The sequence below is a fragment of the Carassius carassius genome, chromosome 37 (genome assembly GCF_963082965.1).
Source record: "Carassius carassius chromosome 37, fCarCar2.1, whole genome shotgun sequence".
Lineage (NCBI taxonomy): Eukaryota > Metazoa > Chordata > Actinopteri > Cypriniformes > Cyprinidae > Carassius > Carassius carassius.
In genome coordinates, this window is record NC_081791.1 from 25,620,948 (window position 1) to 25,645,465 (window position 24,518).

At 36.8% G+C, this 24,518-nt stretch overlaps 1 protein-coding gene across 1 annotated transcript in view; it reads left to right on the forward strand.

The window, feature by feature from the left end:
- The first annotated feature begins 5,205 nt into the window (after positions 1-5,205).
- Positions 5,206-24,518, forward strand: part of LOC132118511 (teashirt homolog 2-like) — a 55,461-nt gene continuing 36,148 nt past the window's right edge. The window contains exon 1 of the mRNA XM_059528395.1: positions 5,206-5,790. Coding sequence (XP_059384378.1) covers positions 5,751-5,790 — 40 coding nt within the window. The 5' untranslated portion in view covers positions 5,206-5,750. The remainder of the gene's footprint in view (positions 5,791-24,518) is intronic.

A 24,518-nucleotide genomic window follows, 5' to 3' on the forward strand; every position in this document is an offset into this window, starting at 1 on the left:
ATTATTTCTCATAAGATAAACGATGGTAAATGAGGCTATCCTGAAGCACTTTGTTTTGTTGCAGATCTTGTTTATTGTTTATCTATGGAAGCCCGTTCCACTGAGGTTATTGAAAAGATTAGGTAAATAAAAAAGGTAATTAGGATTTATTGTCTTGCCATTTTGACTTTTTATTCTTGCAATTCTTACAAAGAAGATTTTAACTTGACAGAATTGCTTGTTATTTATTGCATTTGTGAGATATCAACTTTTTTTTTTGAGTTATAGTTGTACTGTATTTCACAATTCTTACGATTTTTCCTTTATAATTATGATTTAGAAAAAAGTCACAGTTAACTTTTTTCATTTTATTTATTTATTAATTCTGTGGCAAAAGTGAATGGATTCTATACATATTTTCTAAGCATTATATTGGGTAAAGGTTCCTTCTTTGATGATTATCCTGATTTTATTCCGCATATAATAAATAAATAATAGATTTTTGTTAATAATCCACAATCAAGATACCTATAACTATCTAAAAGCAGACTACCATAAAAATTGTTGTAAAATGTTATAAAAAAAGGTTAATGTTATATAATATATTTTTTATTTGTCATTTATAGTTGATCCTCCATTTTTTTCCAGGAGTCTTTCGTGAGCAGAAAGTTCAAAAGAAAAACATTTATTAGAAATAAAAATATTTCATGACATTAGAAATGTCTTTACTATTACAATTTAATGCTAAAAACAATAAATAAATAAAATAATCACTGACCCTAAACTTTTAAACTTGTGTATAGGATTGAACAACATTAATTTTCTTTTTTTGAACTATGTATTATTTTATTATTTATTTATTCTTTTGTCTGATAAAGGTACATCATGCATGTTTACATTATCAGCCATTGTGCATGTAAAGGTACTAATTGTCTTCAGCTACAGTTGGTTTTGCTGAACAGAGCATGTCATTTGGTCAGAACAGAGCAGATACCATTCTGTTGATCTGTTTTTCTCTTCATCTCAAGGCAGGAAAATCTGTGATCGTAGCCTCTGCTACTGGAAACACACGATTGTTCCCCTCAGCTAATTCAACATCCTGTGAAAACACATCTTTACATACACAAACAATATGTTTGCATGCGCACAGGAAAAGGTCACGTTCTCTGTTATGCAGCCTTGACAAGCAGAGGCCTATTAGTTCATCAGGAGGAGCAGTTACGCGTTTGAGGTTCATTTGTGCTGTTTCCTGCACTTCAGCAAATATTTGCTGCACTGGCTTTCTGCTATAGGGAACTGAAACATTCTATCTATCTATCTATCTATCTATCTATCTTCCTTCCTCAAGTTGAAAACCACTTAAGGGAACCAAAATATAGAACGTGGCACAACATCCTACATGTGGCAGCCGGGTGTTAATTATCGCGCACGAATATTGATCGCTCAGCTGAGATTCTCGATGAAAATATCAGGCAAAACATTCTGGTCTTGAAAGGTTTCAAGCAGCACGGCAGCCTATTTAATTTCACTCGTTCTTTTCCTCGTCTTTTAATTGGGTTATATGCATTAGATTTTCAAATTAAGCATCTGCTGTTAACAGTATGCATATGTTGTTGTTCTACTTTGAAAATTGCAGCTCTCAAGACTTCAATCACCGCCTGTCCGTATCACATGAAATTTCAGCTTTGAATCAGAAGCAGGTTTGGAATCCCCAGGCCTTGACTCTTTCATCATGGGGAGTGCATTTTAATTAGCTCTCCTCGGCTCAGCGCAGAACTGACGATTTGCACCAGGGCTGCGGAACAAAACATTGAAAACCCCTGCCATGCAAATTAACACTGTGTCGCATTCATTGGCAACAGTTGCAAATATTTTGCTATGTCAGTCAGCTTCAAACTGAAACTTACAAGTTCTTTTTTTTAGACTGCACACTTAAGTTTACGTGTGTTATGAAGGCTTGTAAACTGATATGAACGGAACTATCAGCAGTGTCAATGCTCCGAGATTTCAGTGTCAAGATCTTACATTTGTTTGTTTGCATTATTTATTATGAGCCTCTGTTCTTTCAATCTGTTCTTTTTTTCCACTTGTTCATTTCTAGGCTTAAGTTTATTTCTTTACTGGCTCAGCTCAATGGAGACCTTTTTTTTACATTTTTTTTTTTTTTGACAGAATCATAAATCTTGTAACTGCTTGGTTTGATGAATCATTCATGTCTATAACTTAAATAGTTTTAAAAAATGTTGGGCTATCTGTCTATCTATTCCGATTGTTCAAACGTTCCATCTATTCTTTTATTTTTCTATCTAATGTTTGAAGGATTGTTCAATCTTGTTACTACAATTCTATCTATCTATCTATCTATCTATCTATCTATCTATCTATCTATCTATCTATCTATCTATCTATCTATCTATCTATCTATCTATCTATCTATCTATCTATCTATCTATCTATCTGTCTGTCTGTCTGTCTGTCTGTCTGTCTGTCTGTACTATCTTCTATCCATCACTCTGTCTGTCTGTCTGTCTGTCTGTCTGTCTATCTGTCTGTCTATCTATCTATCTATCTATCTATCTATCTATCTATCTATCTATCTATCTATCTATCTATCTATCTATCTATCTATCTATCTATCTATCTATCTATCTATCTATCTATCTATCTATCTATCTATCTATCGTTCTGTTTCTCTATCATTCTGTCATTCTATCTGTTGTTCTATCATTCTATTGTTTTGTTTTTCTCTATTGTTCTTTTTAACATTCTATATTAATTCTATATTCTACCCATCATTCTATGTCTGTCTGTCTGTCTATTCACTAGTCCTATACACCTTCAAAAAATGTTAAACCTCTGCCTTAATAAAAAAAAAAACAAATCTTGTTAAATAAATAAATAATACAGTTTAAGGAATTTCTTTAAATTTCACTTCATTTTAATTCTACATCCCAACATTCAGGTTAATTCCGCAACCTTTTTTGGATCTTCAGTTCATATCGAATTTGAATATGAAAGACATTCTGATTCCAGTCTGAAGCACACTAAACACACCTGTGGACTGTTAACAGATCTTAACGTCATACTGGCCTTTTGGCATCACACATGACAAAATACCCCTATGTAGGACACATAACGCTGGTCAAAAGATGGCTGGTGTATGTTGTAGGCAGTGTGCCAGCAGTACAATACATGCAGGTAGAGCTATAGTGCTGTCTTGTGTGTGTGTGTGTGTGTGAAGTGAAGTGAAGTGACATTCGGCCAAGTATGGTGACCCATACTCAGAATTTGTGCTCTGCATTTAACCCATCCGAAGTGCACACACACAGAGCAGTGAACACACACACACACTCTGTCATACAGTGTGTGTGTGTGTGTGTGTGTGTGTGTTAGCGTTTATACACAGAGGGTGTTAAAAGCTGTCAGACAGGTATGGTCAGAGTGGAGGACCAACACTGATTGATCGGCGGAGTTCATGTCAGGTTCACGGGAGGTCTCTGCCATCATCGCTCGGTGACTGGCATCCGCTCATCAGCACACAGAGAGGGAGAAAAGCAGGCTAGAAAACAGGAGGATCGAGTAACGTCACCACATAACAGATGAACAAAGGCAGCATCATCTCTCTGTATGACAGCGGGATCATTTATCACACAGCAATGGTGGGAGGGGGCGTGTGCGCTGAGGTCATCTGTAGTCTGTGAGTAATGGCCACTCATTTGTTTATCGGTGACCTCAATAATCAGAGATGGTGAGAGGTCGGGACACAAATGGTGAGACACTGAAGAGCTTCAAAAAGACGAACCATTCTGCTTCACCTTGTAGGACTACAGTTACGCTGTAATGAAGCTGTGCTGAACAATGTACCATGATGCTCATTGTGTGCGGCTCATTGTTGCTGTTACTATGACATCATAAAGGTTTTTCAGCTGAAAGATTTCAATGTTTCTATGGTTTTGGTTTAAATCAAATCACTTGTCTGGGCTCGTGTCATTATGCTGGATGAATTCGGGGAAATCGGACCACTTTTTGACATTGAGATGACTGATGAGAAGGCATGAGATCATGCCACTATTCAGTTTTGATAGAATATAGGCCTTTTCAAAAACCAGACACAAAGAACACTTTGAAAACACGGTCACACTGTACATCGCAGCGTTCATGATACTGTGTATTGCATGATATGTACTGAGTAATATAAATGAACATGTATTTAATATACTGTAATGTAAAAACGTATACAGTTGTGTTTTTTCTTTGAATTACCTTTTTAATACAAAACCTATTTATTTATTTATTTGTTTGTTTGTTTGCTGTTACTCTGGAAAGTACAGTACATATATATATATATATATATATATATATATATATATATATATATATATATATATATATATATATATGCCTAATTTGTAGCAGCTACTGAAAATAACTACAGTCTGCATGGTCCTTGTTATCAGTTCTCATAGACTACATATAGCATGGTCACTTAACATTTTCTCTTTGTTTACACACAACATCTAGTTTTTGTATTCCATGTTTTAATTTTTGGTCATATACCTTCATAAACATTTCTGGAAATGCTCAACCGTTATACCTATTACACTTAGTTGCTATAGTAGGCCAACGATAACAGGCCTAATATTTAATTTCATTCGGTACGTACAAGTGGTTGATTCATTATTAGCATTCATAAACTACACTAAAATATTTTTCTATAATAGTTTTACCAGGACTTTTTGTATATTTACACTTGAACTCTTGGCACAGTGTCTTTATAAACATGTCTAAATACATGTAATATAGGCTACACAATATAAAGTCATTGCTGATTGATGACAACAACAATCACTCATGTTTAACAGCTACAGAAAATAAGCTCTTCACACTGACTGTAACATGGATCTTTATTTTTTATACCTTTATTTAACCAGGAAGAGACTCATTGACATCTTTTTCAAGAGTTTACTTACCAAGTATAACATTTTAAGTTTTGTCTCTTTGCATTTTTTATGCCTATGCAGAATCCCGCTTATGCATATAGACACGTTAATGTAAGTAATTACCACAGCAATAGCAATTATATCTCACTTCTGGCAGCTACTAAAAATAACTCCACATCGCATGCACGTTATTCATTATTACTATGCACTGTGTCATTGCACCGAAGCGTTCTTGATTTCTCGCGCTCAGTTTCCAGCATCTGTAAACTCCAGCCTGAAGCGGCAGATAGACAGTATGAGGCTGCTCTTGTGGGCTGTCTCATGTTTTCTCCGGCCTCTGTCTCTTTAATAAACTCGTGGTTATCTAGTGTAACAAATGTCTCGCTGCCATCATCAAGTCCAGAGGAGGAGGAGGAGGAGTTTTTAATGTTCGGTTTGTTCTATGGATCGATGTTTGCTGCTGGCATCGCCGCGTGTGTATGTGTGTGATATACACTCTTTTTTTCTGCCCTTTTCTCACTACGTTTCATACGAGACCGAGAGTCTAAGCGATTGACAGCGTTCGTCCTTTCGGCTGGGGAAACAAAAAAAGAAAAGAAGAAGAAGAGACGGAAAGAAAAGCAATGCAAAACAATCCGCCATAGATCTGTCTATCTAGGAAGGAGAGGTATATTAAAAAGAGACACCTTATTTCTGGACAGCGTTTCTGAAATACTGGATTGTACGGAACTGAAGTGCATTAGAGAGTCGCTATTGCGTGTGTATCAGAGCACTTATACTGAATTTCACCTGGGCTCATTTTCACTGTACGTGAACTAAAGAGAGTTGAACATGCCAAGGAGGAAACAGCAGGCACCCAAAAGGGCTGCGGGTAAGATTCAACCTGACACCTATCATTTCACATTTATCCCGACATGAATATTGCTATTCATCCGCGTTTTCAGCTCACGAGCACACGGGGTTGTATCTGAATGAACCTCTTTTTATCTTGCAAAACAGTAGGATGAAAGTGATAGCGCTGTCTTAGAAAGAGGATGTGTTTTAATATCAGAGAACGATGCTTTGAGACGCTGCATGCGAAAGGATACGCATCGGTTCCCGACTAAATCCGGCGAAAGTTTTTAAACTTTCGAGTGCAACGAACTATTTCACGTTTAAATGAACGTAAACACGCCTGTTTAAAACGTAAACAACGTTCGTTTTACCTCATAAAATGAACGGCGTGCTTGAAAATCGCAACGTTTTGGCATTCTAAACGGACCAAGTAGTGAACCTTGTGTAACCCCTTTAACGTCTGTTATACGCTGCGAAAAAAATCATGCTCTTAATCAATATTTTTGTCACGTTTACCAGTAATAAATATGTATATTCTCTAAACAAAACCAGTTTACGTCATATTTGCAGATCGTATCTTAAAACGAGTATTAAGTATACAATTTTAAAGATTTGTCTCATTTTAAAGATGTTTGTGTGTATGAGTAGCCTATATAAATGAAGTGAATTAGAGTTTAAGCGAGGCTCACTTCTTGGCCTATTTGTATTGTTATTTTACTGCTGTTGCCAATGGCTGCTGTTCATATAATGAGGTAAAACGAATCATATTTTCATTTTAAACTAATGTGATTATATTTATTTACACATTACATAGTTTTTTTGGAGTTTAAAAGTTCAACCTTTAGCCAGAGTTTGTTGGGAAACGAAGCGTGGCGCCTTTCTTTTGCTAAATACACAGAGAGGAAATACGGAGTGATTTTGGATAGATGTGCTGTTTGGGATCCGAATATCGGTTGAACTTCCTATGAACCCATAATATCTCATAGACAAACTGACACACACACACAAACGGGGTGAATGCACGCAGACACGCGCGGGAGCGCGCGCTCGAGAGCGCGAAATATGCCAGAATAAAAACGTTTCGATCGTTTATTTAGGTTTCAGTAGCATGATGGGCGAGCTCTCTTATTTTTCTTTAACTTGTTAACTGTAGCCCATTCCAATGTTGTCAAAACACTTGTCTGTTTCAAAGACTGTCTCAAAGCCTAGTGAACTATCTAGACAGCATTTTTGAGAGCATCACTTATATAATGACAGTGATTATGTCTAGACAAGAATAATCAAGAAGCATCTTTAGTTTACCTGAAACAATGAATGAAATACAATTTTGCTTACCTTAATTGTATAACAGTGTTAGCAGTACAGTTTCTTTCACAGACCGTGTATCAAATCTCAGTGATCTCCCTACTTAGCATGTGCATGTCCTGTAGCATTCTGAATAGTATTCATAAAGCACCTATGGGTCCAAAAAATGCTGTCTAGGTAGGAAACTCGCTAGGTTTTGAAACACAGCCATAATCTTGTCATGCACAGCAACGCAACTGGCAGTTTACCAGAAGGCTATTCAGTGAAACATTTTCTTTTTTCCTTTCCCCCTCGGGCTTTCACTTGGCATATGATTGATCACAAGTCACGTTGGATTTATTGATAGATTAATTTCTAATAGATGCATTTATCACCAGTTCTTTGTTAGCCTTCCCATGACCTCAGGTGGTGGCTGATCAGATTATCAAAATGACTTTACAGCATAACTTTGACGATGCTCCCTTAACCAGGTTTTTTTTTTTTTTTGTAAAATGTAGGGTATGAATATTTTTGGAACAGAATGTGCATTTCAATCATTTGTTATTAATAATGCATTTTAAAATGTTCATTTAAATGTAAATATCTTGACCAAACTAGAAACCCATACGCCACCGTTTAAAGTGCCAATATTAAATTTGGTTGTGCTTTTCTAGACAAAGCCCATTGTTTTCTTTTCGTTTTAGAGAAGTACGCTACAATTGCAAGGAGCCAAACTTTGCTTTGTAATGCGCGTATGGCTGGTTATTGTTTTTGTGTATGTTGACGCCAGATGCTTCGGACTCTTTATGAGGTGGAAGGATGATCACTCTTTATAATAACAGTAGACAAACCACACAGATGGTCATCACACTCTGCCAGCAATGGCGGATCTTAAAAGCCCCTGAAGATGCTAAGTCCCTTCTTCCTCATTTCTACTTTGTCTGTCACTTTCCCTCGCGCGCACACACATTTGTCGCTCCCCCTAAAAGCCCCTTTCCCTCTAACAAAGGCGGCGCAATTATTGGGTGAACTTTTGCGAAGATTCCTAAGCGATCCCTTTACACGCTCTGGGCCTGCTCGCCTGTAATCTGGTAAATGTGTCAGCCCTATGGAGAAATAAGCCTTCCAGAAGAGTTTCTTCATTGTTGAGGTAATTGTCTTCTCTTTGACAGGCACATTCATCAGTGGCTTAATGGTCAATCAAAAGTTGGCAGGCAGAGTGTTTTCATTCTTTCCTATCCACTACATTAGGAATACTTAATCAAAATGTCTCCCGGTAATGGCTATGAAGAGTTCATGACTGACTGATCTGTTGTCTGCGCAGATAGAAAATTAACAGCTCGGTGCAGGAGAGACGTGGGCCCGCAGATAAACAAATTGTGCATTAATATTTCATCTTCGAGACCTGGGATGTACTATCAGCGGCAGAATATTCCAGGCCCGTGTTGTCATTTCCACCCCCCCCACCCCACCATCTCCTGACCCCCCACCTATATTCCACCCCTCAAACCCCCACCTATATTCTTGAAGGCTTTTTGCAGCTGTAACTCATTTCCCTTGATGACTTTACTGGGGTTACAGAGAGTGACGACAAATTGATTACCTGGCAGAGCAAGAATGGAGCGGCGAGAGAGACGCAAGCTGACAGTCATGTTATAATAATATGTTTAATGATGTGTGGAGGGGTGAACAAGGAGAGGGAGAGGTATTAAAATAAGACCAGAGAAGATGCAAGGAATGAGGTTTTTTTTTTACTCCAGCCCCCTCCTTTTCCCATTTTTCGTACAGTCGTTTTAAGATGTACTGGGTATAAAATGGCTTTCATTTCGTTATGCGGGCACGGTTATCCTTTTTTTTTTGGCGCTGTGGAAATACGGCTATTTAGAGTAAAGACGAATCCCTGCGGTGATGCACAGTTAATATTTGTTGTGTGACTTTAGTTAGCAGTCACTGAAGGTCAGATGTATTGGAATTACAGTATCTATCATATATGAAATGAACTGACATGCTTTTCACTCCAGTGTTATTTTGGTATAACTGATGTACTATTTATAATACATATTTTTAATTAGATGTAAGTTTTAGATTATAATTTGAAAGTTTTGGTAATTTTTATTTATTATTTTTTCAGTTTTCTTTATTTTCTTTTACTTAATCTTAGTTAACGACAAGTAACAATATTTTTGGTTCTTTCACAAAAAAACTGAAAAAGTAATGAATAAAAATCAATCAATAAATAAAGACAAAACTCTCTAATGAGATTCATGGTGTTTATATTGAATATTTGTTATTATTTTGCTGGAGATCTTGAATTTAGTAGCATTATAATTGATGAGGATTTATTTTATTATGCTTTTATTTGGCCATTAAGCTTCCTAAAGTTCACATAACTAGTTTTGCAATTATCTGAGCATTGTTTCAATGATGATATAGTAGTGTCTAATTAAAAAACAACAAAAAAAACCCTATCTTTTCAGTCGGTAGGTTTGACTCATTTTTGTCAGTCAGTTCAATGAATCGATTCTTCAGTTCACTCTGACTTCATTTATTTGGTTGCGTCACTTAATAAAAAGCGTTCAGGGAAATCTCTGAAAGGGTAGACAAATATCTTTCATTAGTATGCATTCATATATGGGTGCATATAAAAGAAAATGATTCTGAATCTAGTGAAAGCTAGTGCAGAAAACACTTGATTGTTGATTCCTAGACTTTTACGATATTAATCAAGAATTTGGAATCTACTTGGCAACAGTGTTTGTTTAGTGGAAACGATGGTTCCTATGATTGAAATAAATGACTCTTTTACACCCTTTCAGAATGAATACTAGTCACCACATTGCCCAGCCCAGTCCAGTGCACAGACACATGACTGTACGGGATTATTAGTGTGCAGCGCAGTGATATTATGTTTCTAATCAGTTTTTGAATAGCCCGTGCGTCAAACTGCTAGCCCAATTTGTTTTTAACAAGATAAATTGGAGTACAGACAAAGGCATTAAGTGTTGCATTGCCAATAAGTGAGTGACAGGGGCTTCTGGGAATTGGCTAGCTCAAAGTCCTCTAAAATGGTTCGTTCTGGAAACATCAGCGGTTGCTGCTACTCTAGTCCAGGTAGAGACGGTCCAGCACTGAATTTGCTAATCATATTCTTGTCATAGCACGTGAAGTGTTTGTTTGATAATATCATTAACCTCTCGAACGGCAGAGAGGAGTGTCCGAGGCCACGCCGCTAACATGTAGCTGTCTTTCCAGTGTTTGCTATGTCTTTGTGTCCCGTATCGCACTAATACCCCAGTGTTTGTTTATATGAGTGTAACAGTTAAACCACAGCAACGTTTATCCTGTCTCCGTGGCGGTGATGTCATGATATATCCACCAGCATGCAGGTGGAGCTGGCAGTATCACTTTGTGAGGCTTTGCTCCAGGAGTCAGACAGGGCGGTGCTGCGTCTAGGTGAGAGAGGAGAAGCTCCCGTGCCCCTGAGCGCTCAGCGCTCTACTCCTCTCCTTAAAAGAGGGGAAAAAAACCCTGCGTCCTGATTGGACCCGAGCACCGCGTCGCCTCGTACCCCCGCTGCAGCAACCGTGCGTTCACCTTGCCTTCCCTCCGAGACCTGCACCAGTTTCCAGCTAAATGACACAATTTGATACGCCAGCGGGACGATCGAGGAGGATAATGTTTTTACGTGATCATCTCGGCAAAAAGCCATTTCTATTGCTTTTTTCTTCATTAAACACAACAATGATGAGGTTACAGAGAGACTTTATTGCTCTCGGGCTAAAACTCATTACTCCTGCCAGACATCCGAGTATAAAAGAAATTACAAAATGGCATTTTGTACCCGCTCTCCGCAGATACAGCATGTCTGGGAGATTGAGGTCGAGGGGGAAAGGGAGAGTTGATCTGTGTCAATTTCTCGAGTGAAAGTCAGACAGGGGGGAAAAGGCCTAACGATAACACAAAACACCTTTTGTGCGAGCCGTATTTGATTACAGGCAGGAATTTTGATGGTGTCGCAGTGTATTTAAAACGGGATGGCGAACAGTTCTTACTCTGCAATGGACTTATTTCGGTAATTGTGGGCTCACCATATACTTCCAAAGTTGCTCAAAATAATCAGTATGTGCTCATGTTACCGTGTCCAGATGGATTTCAGACAGGGTGCTGCATCCGGACCGAGAACTGTGGCTTGGGATCAGGTTTCACATCTTGCTGTCATATTTACCCCTCTCCTCCGAGATAGGATCCTGTTGATATGAACACAAAGCTTTATTCTGTTTTTAAAGATGTTGTGATCACAAGGGAACCAGACAGACACAGTGTACCCATTACTTATTACACAAGACACTCATGTTTTCTCTTTGTTTTTTGTCTGCAGAGCCACATAAATATGACTGGTTTAAGGACAGATATATTGGCCTGGCCGATTATTAGGCCTTTAAGATATTGACCATATCTGCTTTGCTGAAAAACACAGATGTGTTAGATATCCTTGTATAAGCTTGTATTAAATCTTTTTTTTTTTTCAATTTTAAATATTTGAAATACATTTATTTATTAATTATTTGTAATAATTATTATATAATTATATATAATTATCTGCTGTTAATTATTATAATTTTTTAATTCATGGACTATAGTAACAAATGCTATACAAGGCCTGTTACTTAATATTTTTTAGCTGTTTTTACAGTGATTTTTAATCAGTACACAGTATTTTGGATCATATATTTTGAACTATATATATATATATATATATATATATATATATATAGAGAGAGAGAGAGAGAGAGAGAGAGAGAGAGAGAGAGAAAGCGAGAAAGGTAGAGAGAGACAGATAGCCTAGATATTTATTATTTATTTCTTAGTGGTCAATATGCAGTTGCATATGCAAAATATACATTTGTTAAAAAGATCTAAATATAATATATACTGTATAACTATATAATATATATATATATATATATATATATATATATATATATATATATATATATATATATATATATATATATATATATATATATATATATTTATTTTAGTATATTTTATTATATATATATATAATAATAGTATATATATATAATATATAGTATTATTATAATATATAGTATTTATTTTACATGTTCAGCACGTGTATCCATTCGTTGATCTGTGTACCAAGCCTGTCTAACCATGTTTGATTACGTTATTTTTCATCTGGTGAGACGTGTGTGTAACTCGACCTCTTGTTGCTCATGTTCCTGTGAGAATCCTTGTTTCACATCTGGCCTCCTGAGTCCCGACAGTTCATGAGAAGATGGGAGAAAACTGTACCTTAAAACAGACAGAAACTTCATTAATCTAAAAACTGTCCACTGTGTACCTGATTTGCTTCCAATCAAGTGCTTAATGAGTCTCAATTAAGATTTATTATGCAAATTAACCCCGGCCTGCTGCAGTCTATGGGGCAGGAGCTATGACAATATTTTGCTAATGGCACAATCTGTACCAATTAGAAGGGAAAACTTTCACAAGATCAGGTTTAGTTGTGGGGCCTGAGGGTCTACAGGACAATAAGAAGTGTTTCTAAATTATAACTTCTATTTAATTTCTTATATATGTTTTTTTTATTAGATTTTTATCCTTTATTTTATTTGATTTTTTTATTAATTATTTTTTACCTAGACAGCACATCATTTTTTTTTACCAAACACTTGCTGCAGCTGTTTTCAGACTATATCATCGATGTATGTAATTATGTTTTTTTTTTCTTTTTTTTTCTAGATTTTATTGCCACAAACAACAGCCTTGCAAAATTATCTCTAATTGGATGCATTTTTCATATTTACCAAATATGTGTCATCTTATTTTTACAAGCACTATATCAAATTTTAATTTCACATTATTATTAAACCTTAGCCTTGACTAAGATGCGTTAGAAAGGAATATTTAATTAAAGCATCTGCGGAAATCAAATTGATTAATGCACGCAATAAATGGATAGCTACAATACTCGCACAGATAAGAGTGCCCCCGTCTGAAATCTTAAAGGCGTCCGTCTCCTCACTACTTCTCTGGCGAGTTTCCAAACAGCACCGAGTCATAAACCTCAGGCCTTTTTTGTGTCTTCATTTAACATGGCCGCTGATGGCTTCCCGACAGCTTTATAGCTGACAAGTTTCATGGCACGTCATGCCGTGCAATTACACGGGAACTAATTTGATGAATCAACTCGATATTCCCGAGTCCTGGCTGGCCTTTCAGTCCATTTTCTACCTAGAGGTCAGCGGGAGCGCAGAGCTGTAATGCCTGCTCGGGCTGAATCGGGAAGTTTTTGTAGACAAAGATCAGGAGAGCATGAGCATGATACGATATGCAAACACAATTGTTATTCATACTTATGTTGGAGGACCATTTTAGAGTAGATCGTTTGCATATTTTTGCATGTTTTAGAGTATTTTAGAGTGAATCATTTACATATTTGTGCTCTTTAGTGAACATAACAAATAACAACAGTCAAGTGAATTTCTCCAAGCGCTAGGTGCTTGTTTCTCACTCTTTAATCACAGAAGGACAACATTTTGTGGTTAATTGTAGCCAGCCACTCAAACCACCGTAGGCTCCTAAACTAGATAGTGCAACTTTTTTTTTGCGCCAAACAGATGTTTTAAGAATGTAAAATGCTGCTTTGATGCCCGAATAGCTCACATGTGTACTATTTTGAAAACTAATTCCAAATTGTAACGATGACGTCTCTCTCATATTTTAGTGCTCTGATTGGAAACTCAAAGATGCCGGTTTTGATGGAGCGAGTCTGCCATAATAAAATGTCTTGTTTGTGTCCTTGCAGAGCTCTGAGTAGACGCCCGCACAAGCCGCGCCGTTCTTCTGAAACTAACAGCTTAATTGAAACTCATTAAACAGCTCTGACAGCTTAGGTGTCCTTGTAGGATATAGAATAATTCAGTTGTACTTACAACTTGATTAAGAGAACCGGATGAACATATTAATGGTTGGAGGCATTGTGCTGGTACAGGATTTAACAATGCAGCAGTGTGTGAATTTACATTTTTTAAATTATACTACCATTGGTACAAGTGTTTTGGACAGAGGCTCTTATGCTCACCAAGGCTGATCAAAATACAGGAAAAATTGTTAAATAATTTTACAATTTAAAATAACACTTCTATGTGAATATATTTTAAAATTTAATTTATTTTTTTGCGATAAAAAGCTGAATTTTCAGCATCATTACTCCAGTCTTCAGTGTCACATGATCCATCAGAAATCATTCTAATATGATGATTGATGAGTTCAATGTTGAAAACAGTTGTTGCTTAATATTACTCAATATTTTTATTTATTTTTATTAAGGATTATTGAAAAGGATTTTCATGGGAACAGCATTTATTTTAAATAGAACAAAAAGAATATAATCATGGGTGCACATACTGTATTTTTCAGACTATAATTGCACCTAAGTATAAGTCGCATCAGTCCAAAAATACGTCATGACGAGGAAAAAAACATATATAAGTCGCACTGGACTATAAATCGCATTTATTTAGAACCAAGAACCAAGAGAAAAGATTACCGTCTACAGCCGCGAGAGGGCACTCTATGTTTTCAGTGTAAACTACAGGAGCACTGAGCAGCATAGAGCGCCCTCTCGCGGCTGTAGACGGTAATGTTTTCTCTTGGTTTATGTTTCTTGGTTCATGTCAAATTAATCTTGATAAATAAGTCGCACCTGACTATAAGTGCGACTTAAAGTCCGGAAAATACGGTAAGTGGTACCAAAATAAGAAATGTGCGGTGTAAATAAGTAAATAAGACCACTCATTGCGTAACGACATGGTTGAAAGCTGTTACCATGCACATTACTGTTTTACTTTAGATCGACAAACTGTAATACTGTGTAAGATTTCTATTTGGACTGAAACCGTCTCGGGTTACGAATGTAATGATGGTTCCCTGAGTAAGGAACAAGGCACTGCGTCCTCTAGGGGTCGCTATGGGGAACACCTCGTTGTGACTCTCCCAGCGCCTATTTATCCATAGTTGCGCCGGTAGTGATGTCAGAGGCTGTCGCCGGCCAACTCGTTGGTGTTTTTTCAATGTACGCTTCAGACACAGGCCATGACGAGTTGTTCCCCATAGCGCCCCCTAAAGGACACAGTTCGAGGTTCCCTTGAAAGGGAACATAAATCTAGGCTATCCGCGCCATTTTCAAAGCACATTACAAAACATTTCATGAAATTTTGTTCCTTGACTCTCTTCAGTCGGAAACGCTAAACCTGGCAGCACGTACTTATTTGCCACCATCCTGCCAAAATAAAACCTTGCTGATTGTAAGTTTGAAAATGCTTAAAATTCATATAAAAATATATCGATAAGTAAATATTAGAGCTGAAACAACGAATCGATTTAATCGATTAAAATCGATTATTAAAATAGTTGTCAACTAATTTAGTCATCGATTCGTTGCTAAATAACTTTTATTTGCCGTAAGCAGCTCATTTCGTGCATATTTCAAATCTGCGGTGACCAAAGTGTGGCAGTAATGAGCCACCGGAGGTTTTACTCAGCCAGTACAACAGGAGAAGTAGCGAATAGCCAATAGCTGGCCTTGTTTTATGTCACGTGCTTCCCGAACAGCGTCTCTGCAGCCATAGACATCATATGATGTCTATGTCTGCAGCATTCAGCGTGATGTGGGAGTACTTTACATTGAGCCTTTAAAAAAGAAGAGTAACCTGTAAACTCTGCACTACTAAACTGTTTAAGGGGACGTTCACATATCGCGTCTTTTGCGCGCTCAAGTTCGTTATTTCCAACACTGCACCGCATCGAGTTAAAAACATTTCAACTTTTCAGAATGCAGCAACCGCACCGCGGGTCATGTGACAAGAACTAACCAATCAGCTTCATCCTTTCCCGTAACAACGTTAAAAGCTCAGTCAAGATGAAAGGAACAGCTGATCATAGTTGTATATGGATTTCCATTTTGAAATAAATTTAGTAGCAGAGCTACTGCAAGCGATTTTTTGAGCTGCAAATCCATTTATCCTTTGCTGAAATTTCCGCGTCTTCAAGGAGAGAGCACGTCATGGTTGCTTAGCAAAGGCAGACGCCTCAGGGGCGCTTCTGCACGAGCGCTTTGGAAAGAAGGAGAAAGCGGTGCGCCTAGCGTTTTCCACGCGTTTTTAGGCGCGATTTGTGAACTAAGACTTTCATTTGTGCAGATTCTCCAGTACAATGTTGTTTGCAAATGTTTAGTCGTGAAAGCTGATAACATTGCTTTTTAACAGTTAACATTTAAAGCTTTACAAACATGTTCTGTGATCAGTTTGTCGTTTACCAGTTCAAAATTCAGTCGTGCAGCCTAATTATGACTGAATGAGAGAGGTAAATGTAGATATTTGAAATGCACTTTTTTTCTAAGTATTATTCACTGCTCTTTTTCACACAGCAGGTTTTTTGTGTGTGTCCTATTTTTTTTTTTTACTTTAAATTGTGAGTTCCATTCAGGTGTCATGCCATTGGCACTTTTTTTGAAGGATTGTTTACAATTTCACAGCAAAAGCTATAAAGCTTTTTCCCAGTATATAATAAAATACAATGCACTGCAATTTTATTCTGTTTTATCCTTATTCTTCGTGAAAATATGTTCTGAAAGATTCCTTAAGCTTTGTTCGGGATGTTAAACTACTTTAGGAGCTCTAAGGACTGCCATGGTGAAAACATTATTTGAAATCTCCTTGTGAAATTTGCTAGAGTATGGGTCAGTGTTCTGATTGCAGAAGAGTTCGACAAAGGATTACTAACACAATAAAACAACTCCAGGTATATTTTTGATGAGGATATGACAGTGCAAAATGGTTAAAATCTCTTAAATCTATGCTGAATGATAAAGACCCTTTATTAATAATTTACTTGGGGAAAAAATGGAAAAAACTAAAATATAAGTACATAAACCGATTAATCGATTAATCGTAAAAATAATCGACAGATTAATCGATTATCAAAATAATCGTTAGTTGCAGCCCTAGTAAATATTAGCATTTTATTTGTATGTTTTCTATAAAAAGCTGTATTTTAATTTAATGCTATTTAATACTTTTATTAAATATTAGCACACTATATTATTTTGTTTATTATTTAATTAAAAATAAATAAATAAATAATATTATTATCACTATTATTTTTTTTTTTTGTATAGTTATATTTAATGGGCAACACTATGTGCAGTGTGAGGACCAAACCAAATCTTCAGGTGCTCTAATGAGAACTTCTGAATATAATAGTACAATATAAATTCTGTAGCTGGTGAATGATATTTCATGTCATCTATACTTTTTTGGAGCAAATAACCAGGTATGTGTGCAAATGCACAGGCCTTGTCGGTTAGATAATGGCAAATGATTCAGCGACACAGTGACAAAAGATTCAATACTTGACATGAGCCTGAAAAAAAAAAACACACACATCCCGCATCGTCTCTGTTGGAAATGAACGGCAATAGGAATTTGCCAAGAACTGATGGCCCCTATAATGAGTGTATGACTAATATTGCAATTTAGCAAAAGAAAATAAATGTGAGCAAACCAGTGAAATTATGCAGCATTACACTCCGCTGTGAAGAAGAACTCTCTCCGCTAAAGATCCCAGCAAATGTAATTTCTCCTATTAATTGCCGTGCCCTCTTGAAACATTTTCCAACTTTGTGAAAGCCTCGATCATTTTAGTGAGAGTGAGAGGAATGAGTGTGATGGTGCTCCTTTTATCTTATTCTACAAGACTTCAAGTCAAATAGAAAGTTGAACTTCACGTGATTAGAAACTTGCTGAGGCTCACAGTTCTTTCACTCTCCGCAGACATGTTAATCGACATTATTAACATTAACTTCTCTGCTGCAATTCACACCTTTTTTACATTTAAAGGAATAGTTCTTTCCAAAAATGGAAATTCTTTTATTATTTTTTCTCTCTCAAGTCTGTATTTTCTTTTACAGTAGGTGACAAAATGAGAATTTTTGAGAAATCGTCACTCAGCACTTTTCCATACAATGACGTTTCATGCAAACAGTAGCTGGTAGCTTACCAGCAACAACAGCATGGCAATAATGTCTATCAAGTTCTAAAAACTCAATAAAACAGTGTTTTGGCACTGTATTCAAAGTCATATGAAGCTTTATGATCATTTTTGAGAGGAACAGATTGAAGTACGTCATTTAATTTAATCAGTCTAGTCAAATGAACTAAGTCTATGTAAGATTCTGGCAAAATTCTCTCAGAGTAAGGAACAAACTTTCTTCCATTTAATGTGAATAGAACATTAAGTACAATTATCTGAAATAAATATATGGTGCTTTTATATCCTTGACAGACAGACACTAATAATAACAATGATTTATTTGTATAAAAAAGAGCTGTGTAAAGATTCCGAATTTCTCCTTTAGTGTTCCATGAAAAAAAAGCCATGTGGGTTTGGATGAATAAATAACGGTAAAAAAGATTGTTTTTTTTTTTTTTTTACAGTGAACTGTCCCTTTAAACCTTGCCTGTGTTTTAAAGTTGAAAAATTCCACTGGCGTCCTAAATGAATTCTAACATGGCACGCCAAATCCACCGTATTATTGACATTACGAGTACATTTCCCCTTTGGCATGACTGAATTCTACACAAACAGCTAATTTTTAAATTCAGATTCTCCCATAAAACTTTACATGGCCCCTGTCGACCAAACAGCAAATCAAATCCACGCGCTTCTGTTGATATCTGTCAATACGTGCATTCCTGCAATATTCCGGCGGGCAATACGCACCCCTCACCATTTTGTAAATCTGAAAGGGGGGATTTCCTCAAAGAAGGGATTTATAGCTTCATGCCGGCTTCACATGATTGATAGCACACAGTGAAGCCTTTGTACAGGAAGAAGCATGCCTCACTGTGGGCCAACTGCATCTGTCTGAAACAAAACATGATGCCAGGCCTTCCTGAACGCTCCGTCTTGAGTCATTGCGAGAAGGTTCCAGTAACCTCCTCGTGGGTGTAGTGTGAAGTCGCTCGCTGGATGTGAAAGTGGCTGCTATCGGGATGTGAATGGAGAAATGCAGATGAGCTGCTCAGAGTTTGACTGGTAGCTCTCGTGGCGATCTGAACTCTGTTCCCTTTGATTCACTGAGATTTGACTCATGTTTTGACTCACGAGTGGTTTCTACATCCTGTGATTTGCTTGTTTTTATACCTGTGTGGAAATGTTGGTGTTTCCAGTTACTAGATTGTAGGGGTGTAAAACGGTTCGGGAAATTGAGCATCTGTGGATGACTTGCTTTTTAAGTTCATACTTTATTTTGGACTCAATATAATATTTTTATTTATCCTATTTTAGAGTCAACATCAAAATGTTGACTTTTAAACACATTAACTTCCGTAATGGGACTTAAAAAAAACAAAACTATATTCATATACTGAAATTTGTAGTTTTGAAAATGAAAGGGGTTTGGGGTGGGATTATTTTTAATAATAATAATAATAAATTATTATTATTATTATTATTATTATTATTATTATGATATTGCTTTATTTTATTGATTACTTTTTATTTTGGAATCATTTGCACATGGATCAAGCACAAAAAGGATAAATAATGATTCTGAAAAATGTCATATTTAATATTGTTATTATTATTATTATTATTTAATATTATTTTGTTGTGTTTTTAGTGCGATAAATAATGATTCTGAAAAATGTAATATTTATTATTATTATTATTGTTGTTGTTCAGTATTATATAATATTACTTAATTTATTTAAAATCTTTTTATTTTTTTATTTATTTTGTAATAATGTGGCTGGATAATACATGCCAAAAAAAAAAAAAATATATATATATATATATGACTTTATGATTACATGTTGAAATTAGAAATTAAACTTGACCCAATTGGCCTTAGTAAAATAAAAATAATGTAATCTGGGTATTAATTTAAGTGTTAACATATTTTTGTATTCGTATTATTTAATCAGTTTCTTTGCCTCTGAAATTACCTTCCTTTTCTGACATCATGAAGATTGAACAAAAATATCACCCAATAATATTGTTCTATTGTTCCAATATTGTGAATAATTTGCACCTTTCATTATTTCCACTTAACATTCTGTCTTTATTGGAAACATTTTGCATTATGAAAGTGTTTTGAGTGTCATTTCATGTTGACTTAAAATATTTAAAAACTCTTTAAACCTTAATTCTGGCCGACATATTTTAGATGTTCTTACTGGTAGTAAGCTTGTGGCTTTCAAGAGGTCAAAAAGGAACCCGTTTCAACTCGTAGCCGATCAAATCAGCATATAAATTACGAACGGATGCAGATCCATCTCTCGCTCCACCCCGGAATCCCAGAATCGTTCCTTCAGTGTGCTCATCTCCTTCCCCGGTGGTGTTTCACCTCTGTGTTTGGAGAGGTCTCTCACAGGGGGCTCACATCTGTCTCCCTGCCCTTCAGTAGGCCCTCTTGACTTTCCCCTCCAAGGCGCACTGTTTAAAGATGTGCAGCTGCCTCACCGAGAGCCAGGATGGCCAGCGTGGAGGCCTGTAGTTAGTCCATCAGTGGCTGGCTTTGCTTGAGTGGATCCATGTGCGGCTGAGGTCCTCGCTGAGATAAGCGCTTTAATACCTGCCATTACGCTGCCAGAGGGAGTCATTAGGAGCCAGCAGATCTCAGTCAAATGAAGGCCGGCCTGGACGACTCCCATCAGAGCTGCAGTGAGACCCAGTGACCCTCAAGAGCACGCCTCTGCTCTCCAAACACACGCTTTCGTTTTTTGCCGTCGCTTCTCTGTTACTGTAGGCGTGTATTTTGTTAGTCGTGATTTATGTTTTGGGAATTTTTTTCTGTCGTGCATTTTGGAAATTTATTGGAGTGTCTGAATGGGAAGCTCAATAGTCTTTTGGTTGAAATTGCTCCCATTCGTCATGATAGTGACACTTTAAGTTTGTTTTAATTTCTTCTTCAGTTTCAGTTTCTCAGACTGGATGTTCACATTCAGAAAGCTTTGTAGCGTGTTGATATGCGGTTGCTAGGGTGTTCTGGGTGGTTGCTAGGTGACCGCTATATGTAATGTTATTGTTAATCTGTCTGTCTGTCTGTCTGTCTGTCTGTCTGTCTATCTATCATGATTCTGTCCTTCTCACATATTATTGTTAAGCTGTTCCATCCATCCATACATCCATACATCCATCCATCCATCGTTCTGTTGTTCTCTTGTTTTATTGTTAAGTTCTATATTTTATATCTATTCCATCATTATAGTCACTTTGATTTTGTAGTTGAAAATTGGTTTTATAAATAAAGTTTCTTATAAATTCTCAGATTAAAAAATATATTTTGAGACATTGTAAGTTATTACTTCAAATACTTTTTTTGGGAATTTTAATTTTTTATTTTACTTAAGTTTTGGTTTTTGTTCTAATCGTTGTAATATGGATGATGAAGATCTGTGGCTAAAGCGGGAATCTTGACACCTCCTTGACTTTGATATGGTCTCCGCAGGCCTTGTTGACTGCGATCCTCCCGTCTCATTGGTCAGCAGCACCCAGCAGGAGGGTGTAGAGGTCAGACGCCTCTAGATGTGTAACACCAGGGCCATCTGAACACATTAGTGTCCAGTACAGCATCAGTACCGCACACGTAATAGCCGAGAGCTCTTCTATGATCGTGTGTGATTTTATTTTACACAGTTGGTGGAAATGTACTGCATTGTGTTTTTGCCTGCATGAGCGCCACGCTCCCGTGAGCTGGCACGCGCCAGAGAATCACAGAAATGTGGGCTATTTTAGAGAGGGACTTCCTGGTGATTGTACAGATACACACAACCGTGTGCCAACCTGCTAGCAGATGGCATGAGGATGACGTCGCCTTCGTGGTCTACTTATACTACATCCATTTCCTGTCTGAGGCTTGAAGCTGATGTAATCAGACCAGGGATCTGATTAATTGTGTTTTCAAAGGATTTTTATAATGTTGCAGATGTTCACATGCACGTAACACATGTGAAGCCCAAATAAAAAATAAAATAATTTTTTTTTTTTTATTAAATGTCTAAATATTTAAATTAACAAAAAAGAACAATGAACAAATATGTACTATGAATAATTTATCTAACCAAACAAAGTGATGAATGAAAATGTTTGTACTCATTTAGAACTTTTATTTAGAGATTTACAGTGTAATTTATACATTTCTCTGTATCCAGCTTTGCTGCATTTTTTATTTATTTATTTTTTTAATAGAGTAGTTGATGCAAAACAAGTACCCAATTAGTTGATTACTGATGCAAATCCCTATTAAACATGTAAGGATCTATACTTTACTATACTATACTTATTAACAGTGATATTTTGAATACAAATAATTTTTTTTGAAAATAACTCATTTTCATCATGAGTTTATTTTTTATTTTATTTAATGTTTCCAATCATGTCTATACACATCTTTGTCATTTTTATTGGTTTTTTTATTTTTATAGCTTCAGTTTTGATTTTATTATTATTTTTACATCTTCTATTATTATCTTTTATTTAGGTTTTTGTAATTTTAGTACTTCAACTTGAACTTATTTTGGTTAGGTGCCAATGTAACATGTCTTTTTTTTTTCTCAATGTTTTTTAAGTTTAAATAAACATGTGGTTTGTTTAGTCAATCATTTTGATCCGTCCATTAGAAGTATCGGATTTTATGCAGCAATGAGCTGTAACTAGTGACTTTATTAAACACTCAATCATGCCATTGAGCTCTGTATGGCTTTGATTCACTGCAGATTGTTCTGGGAGGGCTTGTGTAACGTTTGACCCTCCGCTGGCCCCCGTGGCCCTGTTTTGCAAAGGCCCATGGGAGCTTCCTGAAGCCCTGATTCAGATCTCATTGCTTCCTGTCTATTTTGCGTGAGCTGATCAATCACGGAGACGAATGTGTCTGTCACGGCACACGTGGCCGCCGCCACCACACCTGCTCGATACCCCCGCGCTGAAACACTGCCATCTTAGCGGCTCGTGACAGATGTACCCCCTTCAAAACGTGTCTGCATGAGTGCACATCTCCTGCTTGTGAGGGGGCAGTAAACCATACGCGTCTTCAAGATATGTTTGCGTATTTAATTGAATTAATTACATGTTATTAATCAAATGAATAGCATATATGAAGATCTTCTAGCATCTGTCGCTCCACAGGCCTCGATATCTTTGTGCGTTTGCTCGTGTTTTCTCCTCATTGACTCTATGTGGCTGAGACGCAGGCATGAGGTAGCACACGGTGTCCAGATCCCTCCATCAGGGATCTCATCAGCCTCTGAATTTCCTTCCCCTCTTGCCTCAGGCCATCCATATTCATTTCCTGTACTGATTTAGGCCCAATGAAGAAAGAAAGCTGGCTTTTCTTTCTTCCCCCCCCACCGGTCCTCCCGCCCTGCGTGACAACACACTGTAATTGCATTGGATTAGTATGATAGTGTACACAGCCTGGGTCAAATACCTATTTAAGAGATCACGGCGCTAGCGTTCATGCAATTCTTTGTTTACTCGCTGTGCCTTCATTCAAACTCGTGTGCAGTTTTTGGCTGGGAGACGAAATGAGAACATAAATTATGGTCGGTTTGTTGATTGAAACAAAGAAAAACACTGATGGTATAAAAAAAAAAAAACACAACAATAAAACTGACATGAATTGTTTGTTTACAGTATATCAAACTGCTAATGTATATTTCTAAACAAATGGTGCTGTAAAATGCAATAAATGAATAGATTGAGTTTGAGATTGACACAAAACTAAACCCTATCATAAATAGTGCAAATTAAAATGTTTAATATTTTAGCCACAAAAAGTTACCTCACTATTTAGTTGTTTACACAGAATCACACTGGCAATTGGTGTACAAAAAAGTGTATATTTCTAACGTTTCTTTCAGTAGCTGGTTTAAAAAGGAGCGACATACATGTCGGTAATGTAATGTGCTATTACTATGTCGATTTTTGTGACAGATCCGTCTTTGATGTGTGCTTTTCTGGTGTCTGTCATCTCAAACAAAGAGGTGATGAGCCGCGCCATTGTCGGACGGGATGATATCGTTACATTAGCCGCACACACGAGAATCAAACCCCATGATTACGCTGGTGGGTGTAGCTTTTTGTTCTTCCAGGGGGGAGGAAATTGACGGTAATAAAAGAGAAGTCAGATGACTTAACTCTGTAATTACTGGCCTGTTTTCATGATCCCTTATTCTATTTAAAAGCTAAGTCTCAAATGGCTGCTACTTACCATTTAAGATTAATCCCACCATTAAACCTTTGGCGTTCCGAGAATGCGGACTCTCTCTCGAAAAAAGGTCTGCCGGTGAGATGTAGTGAGTGTGGATGTACATTAGACTCTGGCTCTGTAAATCTTCGACATCAAACGCACACACACACTCGGATGAAGTCACCTAAGGCTCAGATCATGAG